The 24,591-nt window shown below is 44.1% G+C and overlaps 1 protein-coding gene across 3 annotated transcripts in view; it reads left to right on the plus strand.

Annotated features, from left to right (window-relative positions):
• LOC141161749 (sodium channel protein type 2 subunit alpha-like) overlaps positions 1-24,591 on the plus strand; it is a 313,242-nt gene that overhangs the window by 149,037 nt on the left and 139,614 nt on the right. For all 3 annotated transcript variants that reach the window (XM_073647018.1, XM_073647017.1, XM_073647019.1), the window contains 2 exons: positions 1,828-1,918; positions 14,820-14,948. In XM_073647018.1, the coding sequence (XP_073503119.1) occupies positions 1,828-1,918; positions 14,820-14,948 (220 nt within the window). The remainder of the gene's footprint in view (positions 1-1,827; positions 1,919-14,819; positions 14,949-24,591) is intronic.

The following is a 24,591-nucleotide window of genomic DNA, read 5'->3' on the forward strand; positions in this document are numbered from 1 at the left end:
GGATGGGGGTTGTGGTGGTGCGATGCAGCCGGCAATGAAGACAGACTCGGGTTGTGCAGTTAAGGGTGTTTACTTACTGCTGATGTTGTACTGGTCACTCCAGCTGCTAGTGACCACCCGAGCCGTGCTGCGTCCACCAGGTCCTGGATCCGGCCAACCCCCAAACAAGTCCAGAGCGTGGCCCTGAGCTCTCCCTCTGTCCTTTCTTCAGCCGTCCCCACCAGTGATTCACCTAGGTCCAGCTCCCTCGGGCCTTCTTTTGGGACACCCTTGGCCCTGGGTTCCCTGACCCTTCATGTGGTGTGCCTTCGGGGTGAATGTGGTGGGTGACCGTGACAGACACTGCCCACGGTCTCCGGTCTCTGGCTGGGGAATGTCTTTGCCCCCACCAGCTTGGGTTCCGGTACCCTCTTGCTGACTCCTCACCCGGTGCTCTAATTTGGGTTCTTGGGTCCCTTCAGTCTTCCCCCTCTGGGTCTTTCTCTGCTCCACTCTCTCTCTCTCCAGGGCTGCTGTTTCCTTCTCTCTCCTCTCCAACTGACTTGTTCTCAGCGTCTGACCCTGATCTAAGTTGGTGCCCTCCTTATATATCCCTCTATGTGTGAGCTCAGGTGACCAGCACCCAATGAGCTCCTATCACTACCCAGACTGCTCCCCCTATCTGCCCCTACACTACATGGGATGTACCACCCCCCTCCCACTCCAGCCAGGAACAGGCTCGGTTGTACCTGCACATTTCTAAGTGGGAGTACCGTCGGCCTGCTCCTCTGGAATGGGATGTATGTAGTGCATGCAGTCTATCTGAGCTCAGTTCCACGCTCCTTCCTTACCCGGGAGTGGAATATCACACCTCTGGGTTGAGGTGCAATACCCCTGTAGCAGCCGAATCCTCAGGGTGCTACAGATCTATTGTAAATTCATAAGAAAAACTAATGTTTTGTTGGGTTTCTTGATTAATTGATTTTGAGTTTACTTCGGGTAGGTTCACACACAATTTCTTAAAGTGAATTTTAAATTGGGTCCATTCCAATATCCACATAAGAAATAAAACGCTTCTCATATTCCTTGAATATGTTTAATACTGATTTTAAGGGGAAATTTGCATGGCTGGTCATTCAGCAAAATTGTTTCCAATGAGGTTTTGAAAAACCACACCATTGGAAAAAAAAAGTGATCTGTCCCTTATTTGTTGCAGAGGTCCTTGAAAAATCAAAAGTCAAAAGTCTGCAAAAAATACATCTGAAAAAAAAATGGAAAAATTGCCCCATATTTGAGAAACTCAAAAATCCACATGGATTTCTCTTCATATTTTTTCTCCTAAAAAAGGAAAGTGTGAACATACCTTTAGGGAAATTTTACGTCTATTCATGCCAACATATAAAAAATAGAGATTCAGCTTCTGCATATACAGTACATGTGGAGATATTTTGCTAGGGAAAAATACACTACATGTGCAGCTGATTCCACCACACACAGGCCTGTGGTGGAGGGGGGCCCAGTAGCACTGCAGGTTGTTCAGATGCTGCTGTGGTGCTGTTCTGGAATTCAACCTCACAACCTCTTGCATGGCAGACAAGTCATGCACAGGGGCCCTTCAATGTCAATGTTTACCTCTGCATTTTGCTATGATGGGAACCTCGTTCTATGCTTAAATAAATTCCTGCCATTGTCCTTAAGGAAATATATCCATCATTTTGTTTTTGTGGTATTTTCTTCAGCATAATTAAAGCAAATATGATTATATTAGTTACATCAGTTGTTAAATGTTACTCTTAATACAGCTATAAAATTATTTTCTACATTGCCTTTTTCCTTGACTTATCTTTACATTATTCAGCATGCTCATAATGTGCACTATTTTGACCAACTGCGTGTTCATGACCATGAGTAATCCCCCGGAGTGGGCCAAGAATGTAGAGTAAGTATTTCATTTATCTACTGTTTTATTGTATTGAATGTAATGTTATGGTTTCCAATTTAATGATCCGTGTACTTCCATTATAACAATGCATTTTTCAGTCATTAGTAATTAATTGGTAAAAGCTAGGATGCCTATCTTACATAATATCATAATATAGTCTACTTGAAAATAAATGTGTGCAGATACATACATACATTTCCAGGTGTAATTTTGCCTAGCATATTATGCAATTTGATAGCCAAAGTCCATTATTTGGTTCTATTTAGCACTACAGTCTGAGATGTACTAATATGCCCAAGGTGGGAGATTGATCAAGACACTCCGTCCACATTTGTGATTCACTTCTGTGTTCTTATGAAGTGAATATACCAGGAAGCATTGAATTAAGACCAAATGACTGCAATCTATGACTATTATAGAATAGGTGTATCTCAATAACCAATAGCCCAAAATTTTAAATTGATTAAACATGCCTTATAATGAACAGTATTTCTCTAAATTGTCCTATGCTTGCATGTACCCCAAAGGGTGCAACCTGCTCACCAATAATGTTTTTTTTCACCTTGGGAGCAAATTGCTGTGGTTCCGGCACAATAATATAACCCAATCCTTAGCTAGGACTATGATGTCCCCATCTACGTCTAACAGTATTACATCTCTGAATTGCAAGTGTTCACAAATATGATCTATATAAACCGTACTTGCCATCTTTTAAGAAGGGACATCTGGGAAATTCTGAAAAGTCATGTATTTGAAACTAGTCTTTCAACCCCTTCAAAAAAAAGCTCCAGACTTCATAAATTATACAACCTCCTAAATAAATTCAGATTCCCTAAAGAAATACATGTCACAGACCAGAACCCCTAAATAGGTACAGAACACAAACAAGACAACCCCTAAATAAAGGCCCAGACTAGACTCCCACTTCAAGGGAATCTGTCAGCAGGATTTTGCTATGTAATCTGAGGACAGCATGACGTAGGGGTTAAAATACTGAACTCAAAGATGTGTCACATGTCTGACAATATGGTGTTGTTTACTTAGATTAAAGGATTAATCACCTGGTGATTAACATTGCTGTGACCCCCAACTATCCCTAAATACAAACCCCAGACCACACTATCCCCAAAATACTGACCCAGACCAGACTTCCCCCATTTCCCCAATCCTCTTGGTGCCACCTCATCCTTAGAATCACCTCCTCTGGTGATTCTTCTTAGGCCACGTTCACACGTTCAGTATTTGGTCAGTATTTTACATCAGTATTTGTAAGCCAAGATTAGCAGTGGAACAACCAGAGGAAATGTATAATAGAAACACGTCACCACTTCTGCATTTTTCACCCCTTCCTGATTTTAGCTTACAAATACTGATGAAAAATACTCACCTAATACTGAACGTATGAACATGGCCTCTTCTTAAAGAGGTTGTCTATTTTAAGAAATCCATCTTCATATGAGCTCCTTTAAAATCCTGAGTTAATTCTGTTAAGGAACCTCTAGGCTAGAGTGGAGAACATATACAAATAGCATCTATCGCTTTGGAGGACCTGTCCTATCCTGAATTACACATATATCTTAAGGCCTAATGTCAGCTGAGTCCACCGATTGATGGGTTCGGCCAACAGTCTAATGTGTATGGGGTGCCAGCTGATCGATGGCTGGAAAATATGTCAATCGCACATGTCCAATTTCAAACTGCTGATCGCATTATTCTCCCTGAGATTAGCTGCCAGCCGATGTGTTAGTTGGCAGCTTTCTCAGAGAAAACAGGAGCGTTTGGCCAAACAAGCGCTGCTGTGTATGGGAGAGTTGGTTGAGATGGCTTTCAGCCAACCGATGTATGGTCAGTAGGGATGAGAGGATTCGTGGAAGTTCGAGGTTCTGTTACCCGACCCAAACATTATTCCAAAGTTCGGTTCAGGTATCAAAACTGTACCCGAACTTGCACCAGAACCCGAATCCCTTTAAAAACAATAAGGACTCAAATTTTGGGCAGGAAAATTCTCTCTTTCTGAAACGGACTTTCCCCGAATCTCCAAACATTGCAACGGACTTCCGGGACAAGTCCGTGTTTGGAGTTTAGCACCAGACACTAGCTCTCCGGTACGAACCCCAAACTTTTAAGTTCGGGTTCACTCATCTCTAATGGTCAGTTTTATTCATTTCAATTAATGCTTAACTTACCCTAGAACACATGACCGTAAAAATGGGTATTTTCAAAAAAGAGTTGTTTTACCGAAAATGCCTGTAACATAAAAATAAATGAACAACTGGAAATGACAAACAACTATATAGCTGAGGAATACCTAGAGTTTCAAAATTCTAACTAAAGAAATCTTGCAGAAAATAGAAAACAATTAACAGGGCGTGCCTGCGAGGCCCCAGGTATGCGTTCTAGGGTTAACTTCCCTTGCTCAAAAAAATAAAGGGAACACTTAAACAACAGAATATAACTCCAAGTAAATCAAACTTCTGTGAAATCAAACTGTCCACTTAGGAAGCAACACTGATTGACAATCAATTTCACATGCTGTTGTGCAAATGGAATAGACAATAGATGGAAATTATTGGCAATTATCAAGACACACTCAATAAAGGAGTGGTTCTGCAGGTGGGGACCACAGACCACATCTCAGTACTAATGCTTTCTGGCTGATGTTTTGGTCACTTTTGAATGTTGGTTGTGCTTTCACACTCGTGGTAGCATGAGATGGACTCTACAACCCGCAGAAGTTGCTCAGGTAGTGCAGCTCATCCAGGGTGGCACATCAATGCGAGCTGTGGCAAGAAGGTTTGCTGTGTCTGTCAGTGTAGTGTCCAGAGGCTGGAGGCGCTACCAGGAGACAGGCCAGTACACCAGGAGACGTGGAGGGGCCGTAGGAGGGCAACAACGCAGCAACAGGACCGCTACCTCCGCCTTTGTGCAAGGAGGAACAGGAGGAGCATTGCCAGAGCCCTGCAAAATGACCTCCAGCAGGCCACAAATGTGCATGTGTCTGCACAAACGGTTAGAAACCGACTCCATGAGGGGGTATGAGGGCCCGACGTCCACAGTTGGGGGTTGTGCTCACAGCCCAACACCGTGCAGGATGCTTGACATTTGTCACAGAACACCAGGATTGGCAAAGTCGCCACTGGCGCCCTGTGCTCTTCACAGATGAAAGCAGGTTCACACTGAGCACATGTGACAGACGTGACAGAGTCTGGAGACGCCGTGGAGAGCGATCTGCTGCCTGCAACATCCTTCAGCATGACCGGTTTGGCAGTGGGTCAGTAATGGTGTCGGGTGGCATTTCTTTGGAGGGCCGCACAGCCCTCCATGTGCTCGCCAGAGGTAGCCTGTCTGCCATTAGGTACCGAGATGAGATCCTCAGACCCCTTGTGAGACCATATGCTGATGCGGTTGGCCCTGGGTTCCTCCTAATGCAGGACAATGCCAGACCTCATGTGGCTGGAGTGTGTCAGCAGTTCCTGCAAGATGAAGGCATTAAAGCTATGGACTGGCCCGCCCGTTCCCCAGACCTGAATCCGATTGAGCACATCTGGGACATCATGTCTCGCTCCATTCACCAACGTCACGTTGCACCACAGACTGTCCAGGAGTTGGCGAATGCTTTAGTCCAGGTCTGGGAGGAGATCCCACAGGAGACCATCCACAACCTCATCAGGAGCATGCCCAGGCGTTGTAGGGAGGTCATACAGGCACGTGGTGGCCACACACAATTCTGAGCCTCATTTTGACTTGTTTTAAGGACATTACATCAAAGTTGGATCAGCCTGTAGTGTGTTTTTCCACTTTAATTTTGGGGGTGACTCCAAATCCAAGCCTCCATTGGTTAATAAATTTGATTTCCATTGATGATTTTTGTGTGATTTTGTTGTCAGCACATTCAACTTTGTACAGAACAAAGTATTCAATGAGAATATTTCATTCACTCAGATCTAGGATGTGTTATTTGAGTGTTCCCTTTATTTTTTTTGAGCACTGTATATACAGTTATATGAAAAAGTTTGGGCACCCCTATTAATCTTAAGCTTAATGTTTTATAAAAATTGGTGTTTTTGCAACAGCTATTTCAGTTTGATATATGTAATAACTGTTGGACACAGTAATGTTTCTGGCTTGAAATGAGGTTTACTGTACTAACAGAAAATGTGCAATCTGCATTCAAACAAAATTTGACAGGTGCATAAGTATGGGCACCTCACCAGAAAAGTGACATTAATATTTAGTAGATCCTCCTTTTGCAAAAATAACAGCCTCTAGTCGCTTCCTGTAGCTTTTAATGAGTTCCTGGATCCTGGATGAAGGTATTTTTGACCATTCCTCTTTACAAAACAATTCCAGTTCAGTTAAGTTTGATGGTCGCCGAGCATGGACAGCCCTCTTCAAATGATCCCACAGATGTTCAATGATATTCAGGTCTGGGGACTGGGATGGCCATTCCAGAACATTGTAATTGTTCCTCTGCATGAATGCCTGAGTAGATTTGGAGCGGTGTTTTGGATCATTGTCTTGCTGAAAGATCGATCCCCTGCATAACTTCAACTTTGTCACTGATTCTTGAACATTATTGTCAAGAATCTGCTGATACTGAGTGGAATCCATGCGTCCCTCAACTTTAACAAGATTCCCGGTGCCGGCATTGGCCACACAGACCCAAAGCATGATGGAACCTCCACCAAATTTTACTGTGGGTAGCAAGTGTTTTTCTTGGAATGCTGTGTTTTTTTTCCGCCATGCATAACGCCTTTTTGTATGACCAAACAACTCAATCTTGGTTTCATCAGTCCACAGGACCTTCTTCCAAAAAGAAATTGGCTTCTCCAAATGTGCTTTTGCATACCTCAGCCGACTCTGTTTGTGGCGTGCTTGCTGAAACGGCTTCTTTCGCATCACTCTCCCATACAGCTTCTCCTTGTGCAAAGTGCGTTGTATAGTTGACCGATGCACAGTGACACCATCTGCAGCAAGTTGATGCTGCAGCTCTCTGGAGGTGGTCTGAGGATTGTCCTTGACTGATCTCACCATTCTTCTTCTCTGCCTTTCTGGTGTTTTTCTTGGCCTGCCACTTCTGGCCTTAACAAGAACTGTCCCTGTGTTCTTCCATTTCCTTACTATGTTCCTCACAGTGGAAACTGACAGGTTAAATCTCTGAGACAGCTTTTTGTATCCTTCCCCAGAACAACTATGTTGAATAATCTTTGTTTTCAGATCATTTGACAGTTGTTTTGAGGAGCCCATGATGCCACTCTTCAGAGGAGATTCAAACAGGAGAACAACTTGCAAGTGGCCACTTTAAGTAGCTTTTCTCATGATTGCATACACCTGGCTATGAAGTTCAAAGCTCAATGAGGTTACAAAACCAAAAAAAGTGCTTTAGTAAGTCAGTAAAAAGTAGGTAGGGGTATTTAAAACAAGAAAATGATAAGGGTGCCCATACTTATGCACCTGTCAAATTTTGTTTGAATGCAGATCGCACATTTTCTGTTAGTACAATAAACCTCATTTCAAGGCAGAAACATTACTGTGTCCAACAGTTATTACATATATCAAACTGAAATAGCTGTTGCAAAAACACCAATTTTAAGAAAACATTAAGCTTAAGATTAATAGGGGTGCCCAAACTTTTTCATATAACTGTCTATATATGTGTGTATCTATGTTTCAAAGAGTTTGCATAAGTGCATATGACGCACCCCCTGGGCCATATTCTTTAGGGGGAATATCCGGAGCCGGATCAGATGGGAGTTGTAGTCTTCCGAGTGGCTGTGACCCGGTCCGTGCCCAGGGTGTCAAGCTCAGAGTATGTGGCAGTCCTACAGATGTTATTGAGTTCTTAATGTCGACTACGCCACCCGTTGTATTGCGGTCACTATGGCCGCCGCTGCAGCAGGGTCCGCTGAGGCTGATGGTGTAGGTGCAGCTTTTGATGGTATAACCCCCAACGGGTGGGGTATAGCCTCAGGGGGTCAGGTGCAGAGGATGGGGGTTGTGGTGGTGCAGCGTAGATGTAAAATGAAGACAGAGTCGGGTTGTGCAGTTTAGGGTATTTACTCACTGCTGATGTTCCGGTCACTCCAGCTTCAAGTGACCACCCGAGCCATGCTGCGTCCACCAGGTCCTGGATCCAGCCAACCCCCAAGCAAGTCCGGAGCGTGACCCTGAGCTCTCCTTCTTTCCTTTCCTCTGGCCGTCCCCACTAGTGATCCACCCAGGTCCAGCTCCCTCGGGCCTTCTGTTGGGAGACCCTTGGCCTTGGGTTCCCTGACCCTCCACGTGGTCTGCCTTCGGGGTGGATGTGGTGGGTGGCCGTGGCAGACGCTGCCCACGGCCTCCGGTCTCTGGCTAGGGTGTGCTTTTGCCCCCACCAGCTTGGGATCCGGTACCCTATTGCCGACTCTTCACCCGGGGATTGAATTTGGGTTCTCAGAGTCCTCTCTTTGTCTCCTCTGGGTCTTTCCTTCTCTGCTCCACTCTCTCTCTGCAGGCTCATCTGGACCTCTGCTTCTTACTCTGACAGACTGACCCTGTTCTCTGATGGTGCCCACCTTATATACACCCTCTATGTGTGAGCTCAGGCGACCAGCACCCAATGAGCTCCTACCTTTACCCAGGCTGCTCCCCCTATCTGCCCCTACACTACTTGGGATGTACCACCCCCCTCCCACTCCAGCCAGGAACAGACTCGGTCGTACCTGCACATTTCTAAGTGGGAGTACCGTTGGTCTGTTCCCCGGAAATGGGATGTGTGTAGTGCATGCAGCCTACCGAGCTCAGTTCCACACTCCATCCTTACCCGGGAATTGAATATCACACCTCTGGGTTGAGGTGCAATACCCCTGTAGCAGCCGAATCCTCAGGGTGCTACATTCCCCCCTGGTAAATCACAGCACGTCCTCGGGCTGTAAGAACAAAACACCAAAAACATACAAATTTTTGCATAAACATATAAAACATCATATATATATATATTAATAAAACTTTTCATATAAAACTTTCTCGTAGTCACTTCTTGCTTCTAGCTCGACAGTCTTTGGAACTCGTGGCTTTCCTGTAAAACCAGTAGGGGCGCTTTAGGACGCGCAACTATATACAGGGATATGGCCGCTCTCAGTCCTCGGCCAGGTATTAGGGAGGAATGACCGCTCTCAGTCCTCGGTCAGTGGGATTTAGGGGTTAAACGGGTAAACAGTACAATTCTCTGGTCCCAACGGGGACTACATTAGCGACTGTAACAGTTCACTGTGCCCCGACGGGCAACTATATACAGCTTCGGCTCCGCTGTACTTAACGACGGCGTCCTCCTGCTCTTTCTTTATGGTTACCTCTAACTCTAGTTTCAGACCCGTCCGGGTCCTCTTGTTCTTCCTCCTCACACCGCAGCTCTTCCTCCGTCAGGCGATGCACATGGAGGGCGTAGGGTCCTTTGGCACACTTGTGCCGGGTGAAGGTGACCTCGTCCCCGATGTAAAGGTCACGACCTCTGTGTCCCTCCGGTAGGTGGGACTCAACGTCTCTCCTGGTCACGAAGACGTCGCCTAGGGTGCGGTGGTCTCGGATGAAGCCCCACCCATGCTGCATGTTAAACTTGATCACAGTCCCTGTGGTGCGGGGACTATGCGCTGCACGGGGGTCTCTCCTGGCCCGGCTCTTCTGCTCCGCGCTCCTTACTTGAGCTTGCTGTTCCCGGACCCGCCTCTCTCTCCGCTCCCTCTCAAAGACCTCGAGTTGTTGGCGGCAGCACTCCGCACGCTCCGCTGCAGCTGCCCGAGTCTCTTGAGTGAACCCCATAAGATCTTCTCCGGTGGGGTCCCACTCAAACTGCGCTTCTGCTAGCGGGGGCGAGATCCTCTTTACGGGCTTTGGAGCCGGGATCAGGGGTTCATCCAGGGGTCTCTCTCTCCGGAGTCGGGGATGGTGAAACTCCGGTGGCCATATAAATGGCTGCCCATCCGGGCACGTATGCTGGGCATACAGATCTTCTCCCAGATGCGGCACTTTTGGTCTTATGGGCGCGGTGGTGTTAGCGCCCGGGTTGCCCGGGCCTTGCGGCCAGGCCTGGGGTATCTGGAAGGTGAAGGGCACCGTAAGGACGGCGGCGCCCTGGGCTACTTGGCCCTGCGACCAGGCCGGGGGCTCCGCGGAGGTAGGGGGCGCTGTTGGTATTGCGGCGCCCGGGGGTACTAGGCCTTGCGACCAGGCTGGTGGTACTTCCTGCTTGGTCACGCTCGGGGTCGAGGCGTGTGACGTCACAGGGGTCGCGGCTCCTGTTTGAGGCCTAGTCTGCGGCGGTGACGTTGCAGCGACGGGCACGGCAGGATAGACTTCGGGCTCTGCGACGGGGAGCTGGGGCAGGTACGCGGTTTCCCGGTTTGGGGTATAGACGTCCCCTTTACCTGCCTCCACTCGTTCGGCTCCCTTCTCGGCGCCGTCTCCGGCCTTCAGTCCTCCCGCGCCATCCTCAGAGGCGGTCTGTCTCCTCGTCTCGGGTGGCGTGCTCCGCTGACAGGTCTCGGTCTGCTGGGCCATCTCACGGCTCCACTCCGCCAACGTCTCTCGCTGCACCCGGGCCATCCTCCTTGCGAGGCCCTCCAGAGCGGTCTGTGCACACTCCCGGTCTCGGGGAAGCTGTGCTAGGACCTCCACTAGGCCTAGTGGGGTCGTTGCTTCCAGCAGGCTCCTGACCAACGGGTCGGTGCTGCTCTGCTCTCCTACTGTTGTCTCCAGCAGGCTCCTGGCCAACGGGCCGGTGCTGCTCTGCTCTCCCTCCTCTGTTTCTAGCAGGCTCCTGGCCAACGGGCCGGTGCTGCTCTGCTTTCTCGCCATCTCCGGGTAAGCTCCTCCGATATTCTTCTCCAGGCTTCTTGCCTCCGGGTGCGCTCGCTCTAGACTGCTCCAAGCGACACCCATCTTTGCTCTCTCCTTTCGTCTCCTCCCACCTCGAGGGCGGTCCCGGGGCCACTTGGTGATTGTCAGCTCCAGGGGCTGTTCTTTCACGCTGACAGACACCTCTAGCATCACAGTCTCTGTTGGTGGGGGCGGTTTCCACTTTTGGCGCCATTTTCGGTCCTGGCCCACGATGGGAGGCGGCCTCTCACCACCCTCTGGCACGCCCATAATGGCGTCCGCTCTTCCAAGGCGGGAAACCTTTGGAAATGGCGGGAATCGCTTCCCAGTGGCGGGAAACTCTGCAGATGGCGGGAAAAAGCTGTTAATGGCGGACAACCGGCTGGAATCGACTGGTGATGGGGTCCGATGGCGGGGACCCTCCGGAACCGGCAGGAGACTTCTTTTTGAGGTAAACTTGCACTTTTCTTCAGGCACGCAGTACCCGGGTGTTGCGGGCACGTAATCCTGCCGACTACGCCAAAGTTGACGCACCCCCTGGGCCATATTCTTTAGGGGGAATATCCGGAGCCGGATCAGATGGGAGTTGTAGTCTTCCGAGTGGCTGTGACCCGGTCCGTGCCCAGGGTGTCAAGCTCAGAGTATGTGGCAGTCCTATAGATGTTATTGAGTTCTTAATGTCGACTACGCCACCCGTTGTATTGCGGTCACTATGGCCGCCGCTGCAGCAGGGTCCGCTGAGGCTGATGGTGTAGGTGCAGCTTTTGATGGTATAACCCCCAACGGGTGGGGTATAGCCTCAGGGGGTCAGGTGCAGAGGATGGGGGTTGTGGTGGTGCAGCGTAGATGTAAAATGAAGACAGAGTCGGGTTGTGCAGTTTAGGGTATTTACTCACTGCTGATGTTCCGGTCACTCCAGCTTCAAGTGACCACCCGAGCCGTGCTGCGTCCACCAGGTCCTGGATCCAGCCAACCCCCAAGCAAGTCCGGAGCGTGACCCTGAGCTCTCCTTCTGTCCTTTCCTCTGGCCGTCCCCACTAGTGATCCACCCAGGTCCAGCTCCCTCGGGCCTTCTGTTGGGAGACCCTTGGCCTTGGGTTCCCTGACCCTCCACGTGGTCTGCCTTCGGGGTGGATGTGGTGGGTGGCCGTGGCAGACGCTGCCCACGGCCTCCGGTCTCTGGCTAGGGTGTGCTTTTGCCCCCACCAGCTTGGGATCCGGTACCCTATTGCCGACTCTTCACCCGGGGATTGAATTTGGGTTCTCAGAGTCCTCTCTTTGTCTCCTCTGGGTCTTTCCTTCTCTGCTCCACTCTCTCTCTGCAGGCTCATCTGGACCTCTGCTTCTTACTCTGACAGACTGACCCTGTTCTCTGATGGTGCCCACCTTATATACACCCTCTATGTGTGAGCTCAGGCGACCAGCACCCAATGAGCTCCTACCTTTACCCAGGCTGCTCCCCCTATCTGCCCCTACACTACTTGGGATGTACCACCCCCCTCCCACTGCAGCCAGGAACAGACTCGGTCGTACCTGCACATTTCTAAGTGGGAGTACCGTTGGTCTGTTCCCCGGAAATGGGATGTGTGTAGTGCATGCAGCCTACCGAGCTCAGTTCCACACTCCATCCTTACCCGGGAATTGAATATCACACCTCTGGGTTGAGGTGCAATACCCCTGTAGCAGCCGAATCCTCAGGGTGCTACACATATCCTTTATTGCCTGCACAAGACAGTGCGTATGATCATTGCTGGAAAATAATGGCACCAGTTGCTTAGTGAGTGATGCAGGAAGGTTACAATCCCTGGAGATTTCTATTTATATTAACTTAAGTGCTATTGGCCATTTAATTTCAGCTGCCCTGTCAGCCAGCATAAGAGGCTGGAAGGAAAAGTGGAGGAAGTGATTCAATAAAGTTTTTGTCCTTCAGAGCTTTCTCAAAACCAAATGCCAATTTCGTACATGTGTGCGGGGAGGAAGTTAATACATTAAGCTGCTGGTTTAAGTGACACATCTCGGCTCCTGGTGTCTTCTGTACTAAAGCTGACTGAGTCCTACAGGAGTAACAATAAATCAGCAGCAGAATACATGCAGCTATGTACAGAGGGTTTGTTCTTTTGTATGAGTCAATTGAATAATGTCTATGTACGCCTTTGAACATAAGGGTTGCATAGGTAACATTTGCACCCACACCCAACGACCCATCTGCAACTTATGCCAACAGACCAGTATTATAATAGTACATGGCAGGTGCGGAGTCCTGTTACAGATTTTGCATTGTTGCCCATAAGCCTCAAGTTCTACCTCTGCCCTTGAATTATTTATGCATCAGATTATATTTTGGAATATCTTGATTGCATTTAGAAACAGCTACAAAAGCGCTGGCATCAGTTGGCACAGGCATTGTCATGACTCATGACATTTTCCATTTGCATACAAATTATGGCACCATTTCACATTTCCATAAATTTACATCTTTACATTTTGCAGTTTACATAAGTAATCTCCATACAGAGTTGAGTAGCTTTGTACATTCGGTACATTACTTGTTTTGTACCCTCCCTTACAGCCTTCAGGGGTGAAATTATAATTCTGCAGGCTTCGGAGCTGAAATTTTGCCTGGGTTTCTTGCTGTGTGCACATATAATTATCTCAATGATGTGAAATCTCATGTAAAAAAAACAGGTTCTATAGAATAATCTGATGTACAAAGAACAAGGTTTGGTTGCACATGGATGAAATTAATAATCCCAAATACACAATTGGATTTTTCACCAAATCCAACATTGAGTTTTGAAGTAAATGTGTGATGTGTGGCTTTACTGAGGATTTCAATGCAGATTTCATCCCTCTACATTGAAGGTTAAAAATCCACAATGGAGTTCCGCAACAGCACGTCAGGCCAAGGATGTAGAAGTGACGACTTCCCTAGTCCACCTGCCACATATTACTGGACTTGACACTGGAACGGCCGGATGAATCTTGCTTAATTTTATTAGTCTCCTAACTTGCCTATATACAGTGGGTACGGAAAGTATTCAGACCCCTTTAAATTTTTCACTAATTCTAAAAAGTTCATTTTTTTCTCATTAAAGTAGACTCTGCACCCCATCTTGACTGAAAAAAAAACCTGAAATGTAGAAGGTTTCTGGCCACTGTGCTCTTAGGAACCATGAGTAATGAAGAAATTCTTCTGTAACCTTGGCCAGATCTGTGCCTTGCCACAATTCTGTCTCTGAGCTCCTTGGGCAGTTCCTTTGAGCTCATGATTCTCATTTGGTCTAACATGCACTGTGAGCAGTGAGGTCTTATATAGACAGGTGTGCGCCTTTCCAAATCAAGTCCTATCAGTTTAATTAAACACAGCTGGACTCCAATGAAGGAGTAGAACCATCTCAAGGAGGATCACAAGGAAATGGACAGCATGTGACTTAAATATGAGTGTCTGAGCAAAGGGTCTGAATACTTATGACCATGTGATATTTCAGTTATTCTTTTTTAATAAATTTGCTAAAATTTCTACATTTCTGTTATTTTTCAGTCAAGATGGGGTGCAGAGTGTACAGTACTTTAATGAGAAAAAAATGAACTTTTTAGAATTTACCAAATTGCTGCAATGAAACAAAGAGTGAAAAATTTAAAGGGGTCTGAATACTTTCCGTACCCACTGTACATGTATGCTCAGATCGGCTAAGCATGCAGGTGTTTTTAATGGGGAGAACAGAGTAAGCTACTGTCAAACACATCAGGAGGTGGCTTATCTAGAAGGAATACAAGAGAATTGGTAATTTAAATAAAAATGCCTGTCCCTTCCCTTCCCTAACAAATAGTTATATGAACAAAACTGCTCCCCAAATGCTTTTATACAATGTAGAGTAACAAACACAGCAGTAACGCACCCTCCACTGGTCCAGCACTCCTCTCATCTCTGTTTCAGTTACAGAAAGGAAGGAGAAGAGGAGTAAATCTTAGAACCGTAGCTCTTTGTTTTCCCCCATGAATTCTATTATTCTCATGAATTAGATTTTTTCTCTCTTTCTCACAGATACACGTTCACTGGAATTTATACATTTGAATCTCTGATAAAAATTCTAGCAAGAGGTTTCTGTCTAGAAAAATTTACCTTCCTGCGAGATCCATGGAACTGGCTAGATTTCAGTGTGATTGTTATGGCGTAAGTATCATATTACATTACTTTCTATAAGGTAGATATTTACTGGCTTTACACGCGATAACATTTGCTTTCACAGAGATAGTGGGTGCCAATGGTGCCAATAAACACCTTCCACCCCAAAACTGGTCCAATATAGTCTGCCACATATACTGAAAGCATGCATGGCATGAACTGATCCACCTCCCCTTCCCTTCTCAGCCATGTTGGTGAATGGACAGCACCACCATTGGGGTAGGATGAGGCTGGTAATACACTGACGCTAATCTGACTGTAGAACGGTGGTGTAGTTATAGGGGTGCAGAGTTTGCAGTCACGCCCTGTCCCAGGTGCCTCATGGCAGGTATCCCTCTTTCAGACATTTTCATGGGCGCTTGCATTTGGGCGTCCATTGGGCACTCTACCCAACAGGTCTGATCCTGGTTGTGGCTTCCATTATGGACAGAAGCCATAATGAAGATTCATAGGAGACTATTTTTAATAGTCATATATTCTGGCGCATATTTGTTCTGCAAATGCAAAGGGCGGTTGTTGTTTTTTTTCTTTTTTTTTAACAGCCGTTATGAATTACCTCTTCTCACTCTCAGCACATTCTCTGATTCGGGCGCCAACCCACAAGACGTTCTGATGCTAACAAGTGACAAAATGTCATGTGTGACAGGCAGCACGCACAATTTTCTTTAATAATTAAAGTTTTGAGAAACTTAAATGTTTTTTTTTTTTAAGAAAGTAATCAGAAAGCCCTAAAATAAAAAAAATAATCATGTATACCCTACCGATCCCCGGCAACTCCTTTTCCAATGCTGCCTGGGTTCCCCACCCACCTCCATGCTTCCTGTTCTGTCTGACATGTGACCACTGAAGTCAATCAGCAGTCTGGTTGGGACAGGAAGAACGGGGACCCAGTTACCATTGGAGAAGGAGGATTGGGAGATAGGTAACATTAGTATGACCTAGAATAATATATTATAGGATTGTACTTTTTTTTAACTTCAGTTCTGGACAACCTTTTCAGGTACAGAGAATATTAGAAAGTTTCAGAACTTTTCAATCTACAGTGATTAAACATTATTTAGATAACAGATCAAACTCCTCGTAATATCTGTCTACTCCAAAAAAATTGTCACCACCATTGTGAAAAACTAGGGGTAGCTTTTTTTTACAATGTAGATTGCCATTTCATCAGTCAGCCTACCGTAGACATTACCGCACTATAGTTTTGCTAGTAATAGCATATGAGCCATCAGAATTGTTTTTCCATCATTGTAATGGTTACCCAGCTTGTAGAAAAGGAAACTACAGAATCTCATCCTCGTACAATAGGCCTGATATATGAAAACTAGTCCACATAGATATGGATAAAAGCTTATGGATCCAGGTACAAAAGTTCAACTTCGGCTCCTGTTCCACCACCCCACAAAGCCCATTATGGATTCCAGTTTCAGCTTTGTTTTCAGGGCTTTTGGGTTCCCTAGAATTTTGCCACATCTGTAACCGTGACCGCTGTGACCCTTATAACTACACCAAGTATTGCACATATAGACCAATCATATATTTTTTGAAAATCATAAAAGGGGTTGTCTACTTTTGGAGGCATAATTTTTACTTACATGCATGTATTTGAGGCTAAAATGGTTTTTGCAATTGGGTTTCATTAAAATGTTTGCACCATTTGTCTTTTACAGTATCTTTGTGTCCATCCATATTCAATTTTGATATGGTCTGTGGTCATAAATCAGCAGAGAGCAGCTCAGAAAAGGACAGATAAAAGAGTTACAAACTTGCCAGAATGAGCTCATTTATGGATTTTCAGTTAACTCATTGTGAATGCCACTATTTTTACAGAAACCCAATTGCAACAATGATTTGTAGCCCCTAATACATGCTTTGAAAGAAAATCGTTCACCAGTTTTAGCATGTTACACTGGCCACATCATTGAATAGTGGCTACACAGCTGAATAAACCATCTTTTTATTTTTAATTTATCATCTCCTTTCAGACATATTACTATAATTTATGCTAAGCCCAACTGGGCATCACCAGAGATTCTTCTTTGGTGGCATGTGCTTTTTCCTCTGCATGACATTGACCAATCATAAGCAGTAGAAATTATGCAGGGGAAAAAGAACACGACCCAAGAAGTTCAGAAAAACATGCCTTCTCCTGTGAGTTGTAATAATGGACAGCCCTGATCTTCAGTTACTGTGTAGTATAGAGCAGAGATGAGTATCATTGCAAACACTTCCAGATCTCCTCTGAGTGCAGTCAGTGTTGGAGTATGGAGAATACAACTGAGCTCAGTGTGAATACAAACACAAACACTTCCAGATCTCATCTCAGTGCAGTCAGTGTGAAGGGAGGGGGAATACAGCAGAGCTGAGTGTGATTACAAACACTTCCAGATCTTCTCTCAGTGAAGTCAGTGTAATGGAAGGGGTAATACAGCACAGCTGAGTGTGATTACAAACACAAACACTTCCAGATCTCCTCTAAGTGCAGTCAGTATAAAGTGAGGGAGAATACAGCATAGCTGATTAGCTGATTGTGTTTACAAACACTTCCTGATCTCCTCTCAGTACAGTCAGTGTGGGGGGAGAGTGATACAGCGGAACAAAGTATGATTACAAATACAAACACTTCCAGATCTCCTCAGTCCAGTCATTCAGTGTGGGGGGAGGGGAAATCCAGCAGAGGTGAGTTTGATTGCAAACACTTCCAGATCTCCCCTCACAACACTATCAATGTGGTGGGGAAGGGTAAAGCGGATACAGCTGTGAAAGGAGAGCTGCAGTTGCAGACATTTTTGTAATCACAAGATAATATCTCCACAACGGAGGTGAGAAATTGAAAAAATAAAAAATATGTTTTACTCAGCTCTGCAGACACTATTTTTAGATGTAGCCATTTTAACATGCTAAAACTGGTAAAAGAGACTCTTCAAGTAAGAAAATAATGTCCACAAAGGTGGTCAACTGTTTAAAGAGGTAGATTAGTAAGTAAAGAAACTTCTTCAATGTCTTGTTAAATTTCATGCTTTATTCTACAGTCAGTGAGCCTTCTACACTGTAACTCTGTTTGGACTAAGTCCTATGAATAACTGAGAATAATAATAATAATTTTTATTTTTATAGCGCCAACATATTCCGCAGCACTTTACAATTTTAGTGGGGACTTATACAGACAATACAGAATAAGCATATCTCATATCGAAAGGAGTGAGGGACAAAAAAACATTTGTATCAAAAGTTATTTTAAGAAGTTAATTGCATAAGATAGGTCTAAAATATATTCTACATTTTCAATTATTTTTTTTAACGTTTAAAGACATCTTCTGGGATCAGCAATTAATCTCCGCTCCTATTAAACGACTGTTATTTGGAGCAGATTAATTACCTGAAACTCATAATAGGAGAATAAATTGGGGGCTAGGTTACTAGGAGAATTTTTCATTCTCAAGATGTACAACAGCTAATTAAACCTAAAGTATCACAGGGGCTCATCTGCCGCTAGACTGAATCATTGGAGATTACCTTTTTAAGAAAAGAAAGAAAATATTGTTTCTAGCATCCTTGGTTTGACAAGGTCGTCTAGTCACATTAATCATATTGTGTGGGTACAGCTTTTTCTTACGTGCTGTGCTCCATAGGCATCAGATATGTCTATAAAGACGTATGCATTCACCTATAATAGGTGAGACATACTGTATGCAAAATGAGTCCCAGTAGATTGTCTATAACCACACCCGCCCCCCCCCCCAAAGTGCCCTGCTGTCTGTTGCATAGAACACATCCCTTAATTCCTACTGATCTTTGTTTTTCTATTGTTAAAGGGAAGCACTTACTAGCACAGAGTTGGTAGAGTAGGCGCTCGATCAGATAATGCATCACCCGAAGAATAGAAGCCGTAATCAATAAGCAAAATCCATCATTAACATAGCACCACCCCACCCACCACCCCTTCATTTGCTCGAACCCTAAGCATGTCTTTCTCATCAACCATTTGATGAACAGAGGTAGCAGCCCCCAACTTGAAGATTAAAGCACCCTATGGTTATAGCATCGCATGCCTAAACTTTTACTGTAGCACACCAGACATTCAAAGTAAGTGCGGCAGCCGTCAAGTTGGCGGCTGTTACATCTGAATGTAAACCAACTGCCCTGGCCTTTGTCACAGGAGGAGGGCATCATAGACATGAGTCCCTATAACCCCCTTCTGCCATCACAATTTATTTAAGTCATGCTGTAATCAAGTTAATGATAGGGTCCAACCCAAGACTTTGCTATGGGGCCCATTGATTTCTTGTGCCCATAAAGTATTTGAGGAGACTGGACAATAATGACAGAACGCTGATATGTACAGAAAGAACAATCCTTCATGTACTGTAATAGTGGGAGTCATGAGCCATCATTTGGCTGCTTGTGTCATTTTGAAATTAAATATATAATAAAGTGTAACTTTCTTTTAACAATTCATTCAGTAGATGTTGAAATCTTGTAATTTTATTTCAAGGTAAATTAAAGAGGTTGTCCACTACTTTAACATTGATGGGCTATCCTTAAAGGGGTACTCCGGGGAGATAGAAAATTATTGTAATGGCCATACCTTCATAAACTATTAGATTAAAATGAATAGTGCTGTTTTCCACCCTCACACTAGCTGTAATTCTTTATGACACTGCAGCTGCTCCTCACTGCTCCCCCTCCCTTATGGGATGTTACGTCACACATCAGGAAGTGTGGCCTGTTCCCTGCGAGAAGCAGCATCCAGTCCCTGATACTATCTGCTTGTATGCAGTCTGATATTGGGGGCATTGCATGGTCTGGACTGCTCCCTGCTAGTAGTGGCCTGCTCCCTGATACTATCTGCTTGTATGCAGTCCAATAATGGGGGCATGATGTGGTCGTAGCCTGCTCCTGGCTGCTAGTAGCGGCCTGCCCCCTGATACTATCAGCTTGAATGCAGTCTGATATTGGGGGTGTGGTGTGGGCATGACCTAATCTTGGCTGCTAGTAGCAGCAACCAGCCCCCTGATAATATTGGACCACATACAAGCAGTATCAGGGGGCTGACTGCTGCTACTAGCAGGGAACAGCCCATGCCCCCTGATGTGTGAGGTAACATTCAATAAGGGAGGGGGAGCAGTGAGGAGCAGCTGCAGCATCACACAGAATTACAGGTAGTGTGAGGGTGGAAAACAGCATTATTCATGTTATCCTGATATTTTAAGAAGGTATGGCCATTACAATAATTTTTTATCTCCCCGGAGTACCCCTTTAAGATAGGACAACAATGTCTGATCTGTGGGAGTGCGACACCTGACACCACCACTGATCAGCTATTTTCAGTGTCGGCAACGGCTGGAACTGCTCAGGTATGGAGCTGCACAGCTTTGTCAACGCTATAGTGACCATGGCAGGATACTGCACATCCTAACCCTATTCAAGTCAAAAGCAACCACCGACACCGGAAACAGCTGATAGGCGGGGGTAACAGGTGTCGCACCCCCACCGATCAAACATTTATAACCTATCCTAAGTATAGGCCATCAATGTTAAAGTAGTGGACAACCTCTTTAAGGTTTCTTTAACAGGTTATTCCCCTCTAAAAAAAATTATTCAGCTGATCCCTGGGGTGGGGGGTAGTACCGCTGGAGCCTCCAACGATCCTGAGAATGAGCCTTTGGAATCTCTACAGCCCATCTCAAAAGGAGAGGAGGGAGTATGCTCAATGTCCACTCCATTCATTTTCTATGAGACTTCCGGAGAAGGTCGAGCTCTGTACTCAAATATTTCCAACAGTCCTATTGAATGGAGTGGAGGTTGAGTATGTGCCCCTTAGTTCCATTCAAGGATGGGGCTATAGAACTCCACTCTTGGGGTCCCAAAGCCCTGTTCTCAGGATCACTGGGTTTCCAGCATTCAGACCCCCATCAAGTTAGGGGATAACTTGTTTTTTTGGGGGGAAAGCTCAGTATTACTATGTGAATTACTATTATTAGTACTATAATTATAATAATTACTTTGAATTTAGAAGAAAAAAAATCTAATCAAACTAAGCTTTAATAAAAAATGTCAATCAGTTATTTGACTAGTTTAGAGAATAACTCTAAATTAATCCCCAATATTTCCTTCCATAAAATTTAAGGTTTTATAGTCGACCAGCTGCAACAGCATCTAATTCAACAGTGTTGAAGTGTGCGGGAAAAAAATAATTCTGTTGTTACAATGAAAACATACATTTTGCAAAAACAAAGCAGATAGAAAAATTAATAAATTCACATTTAAAGGAATTTATCAATTTATGCATTTAAATAAAATTTCATAAAAATTCTAAAATTAAAATAAAAGTACACAAAAATTAGACTTTATTAATTTGCTATTTACTGCAGATGATCAAGGACATTAACAAATATGAAGTTTGTTGGCTTGTTTCTTACTTCTTGGTTAATTCCACTTGGAAAGATCCTTTAAAGGGGTCCTTCACTATAGTCAATGGTTACTTGTTACAAAGTTTCACTGACAATAAGCTGATCACAAAGTGTCTTGAAACTGGGACCTCCACTGATCACTTTTTGGGACTAATTGCTCAGTTTCCCTGCAGCACTTCCACAGTTGAAATTAAGCATTACACAATGTACATTTAAATTAATGGACTGTCTTTGTAATGTAAGACAGGACAGTGTAAAGTCTCTAGACTCTAGTCAAAACAAATAAGATATTGAGCACTGGACTTCCTTTTCAGAATTTCCTAATAGGGTCTATAAAAACCTGCTTACAAAACTGGACGAGTACCTTAAAGATTCTAGCATTCAACCGAGGAATGAGGGTAAATCAATCCTATGGGTTTGCAGTTTTGCTTGTCTACTCCTTAGATCTAGGGAGAAGTGAGTTTACCATTTCATTTTGGCAGATTTTCTCGATTTGGCCGTCAGGTTTTATTTGATCTGAATAAAACCGGTTAAAATCTAAAAGTCGAAAATGTCCTGTTGTGAGGTCTCCAGAACCCAAAACATATTAAACCGAAGGGAGGGAAGTGGTTAAAAAAATAATAAAATACATTATACTCCTCTGTCCTATGCCTTCACTTGTCCTTATGCTGCCTCCACTGCAACTCTCTGATTCTCTGCGACAATCTCCAGTTCTTCCGGGGCCGACTCCTGTGATTGAACATGGGGGATCGACGCATGTTATATCACCGGAGAGCTGCCGTGTAGGCGGTGTACAGACAGGTAAGTATAATATATTTTCTTTTTTCAACCTCTGCAAAGCCCTCAAAAGAAGATAACAAAATAATGACCGGTAGGACACCATTTTTCTGGATTTATGTGAATTCAATACCCCAAAATTCGAATTTGTCAGATTTAGAAATTTTTGAGAAATTCAGAATGAATTTAATTTGTTATGGATTAATTTGCTCATCTCTATTTAAATCTTTTTTTTTAAGAAGAAATTGTTGATAAGACTTGAAATCATGGATTATAAGGAAATATATATATTTTTGCATTATTGCATTGATTGAATAAAGTTACATTAATTGAATAACTGAATAAATGGTTTATAACCCCCCCAAAAAATTGTGTTCATCTGATCTGATTTAGTGGTAGCACAAATAATGAAGAGGTTAACGTTCAATGCTGCAATATCAGTGCATTGTTTTACATTAAATTGGTCTCTGAGACGTCTCTGGAAATCAGTTCTGCTCTGTCTGCTTCTATAAAAGTGCTTATATTACTGAATCTTTAAAAACTAGGCCACGTATACTGTCTCATTACTCTTTTCTATAAGAATTTTATCACCTCTCAAGTTCACAGCTATTTTTGCATTGTTTTTTAAATCACAATAATTGTTTCAAATATATTAGGGTTTCAGAAAAATCTCAACACAATTGTAAAAAAGACTATTTAAATAAAAAAAAAAAAAAAAAAAAAGTAAAAAAAAAAATAATAATCAAAAAGTAAAATACAATTAGATTGTAAATTTAAAAAAGTAATACAAAAAAATAAAATTCCGAAGTATAAATCATAATCGGCTACAGTTTATTATTTTTGGGCAGCAAACCTTGAGCAAGTGTTTCATTTCCTTACAGCACCACTACAGGAGAAATTAAGTATTACACTATTCTCAATTAAATCAATGTTAAACAAAAAATATTCACTCTTGCCTGGTCTAGCATCCAGTCTGGTCCTCTGTGGCAGTCGGATCAGGGCAGTCTTAACTTCTGTTCCCACATCCTAATTCTGGGCACCTCTTGCACTTACGAGGTTGTACAATGTCAGGATTAGTGTTGAGCGAATTTGTTCGGCATTTCAAATTCGTGTTCGTGTTCGGGATTCCAACATGTTCGCGCCAAAAAATCGGCTCCGCCCATGAACATCCCATTTTGGCGCGAACATGTCGGAACCCCGAACACGAATTTGAAATACCGAATAAATTCGCTCAACACTAGTCACGATGTCATGAGGCCCAGTGAGTATCAGATTCGCCTAGGATGCCGGGCCGAGGATGTCAGCTGCAAAAGGGAATACTGTGCTGCTACAGAGGACGACTTGAAAAGGTTTTTTTTTTTCATAACTAGTGAAGTCCTTTAAAGAGGTTTAGCAGTTTTTCCTTTCTTCCGACATACCCTACATAGGGTATAGTGTATAATAGGGTATAGGGTATACTGAGGATTACATTGTTGTGGATCCATGATATGTAATTCATAGTAAAACCCTAACTAAAAGATTAAGGTTTCTGATCTGGCCAGTAAAATGAAAATTGAAGGGTTTGCCATTTTCAGACTACCATAACTCCTTCATTCTGGACATTGATAAGAGTTTTAGATCAAGAACCCTCAACTTTGTTGTCTTATACCAGTAGAAATCTCCTTTAACCTCTTCCCAAAATATTGAGTTCCCTCTTTGATGTGAGCTCAGGAACTGAGCCTGCATCTTTGCCGGCAGATGATGGCTGTTGTTCAGCCATCATCTGCCTCTGACAGCCGCGAGTGGAGCAGAGCTCCTCCCGCGGTTGTTAACCCCTGTCAATCCCCTGGGTGATGCACTGTTCTAATCTCTGATGCCTGTCATAACGGTGCTCCTATAAAAGCCAAACCTTGGCTGGAATTAATTGCAAAAATTTAAATAAGAAGGGATCAAAACTTTGTATCTACCCCGCAAATGGTATCAATAAAAAACAAGCCTGCATACAGCCCATTTAACTAGAAAATGAAAACATTATGGGTCTTGAAAAAGGGAAACACAAGCAATTTTTTTTTTTTATGAATTGTTTTTCACTACTTAAATTTAAAAAAAAATCATGCATGTTTAGTATCACCGTAATCGTATTGACCTAGAGAATCAATTTCCCAGGTCATTTTTAGTGTGTAATGAATGTTGTAAAAACAAAACCATCAAAAAAATCATCTTCAGAATGGTCCTTTTTTTGCTATTTTGGATTTTTTTTTCACATTTTCCAGTATATCACATGATGAAAAACTATCTGAATCCTTCCAAGCTCTATGTAGAAACATGAGGTCAATTTTCTCTGCACAAGTCATAAGACTCTGCAAAAGTTTATGGCAGGGGGAGGAGGGAGCAGCTGCGTCAGGAGTTGAAGAGGGGAATGAGTCATACAGGGACCAGAGATTTCCTGTTTCTACATAGAG

Source organism: Phyllobates terribilis, unplaced genomic scaffold (genome assembly GCF_046119375.1).
Source record: "Phyllobates terribilis strain yellow unplaced genomic scaffold, ASM4611937v1 Scaffold_9__5_contigs__length_417890890, whole genome shotgun sequence".
NCBI classification, from domain to species: domain Eukaryota; kingdom Metazoa; phylum Chordata; class Amphibia; order Anura; family Dendrobatidae; genus Phyllobates; species Phyllobates terribilis.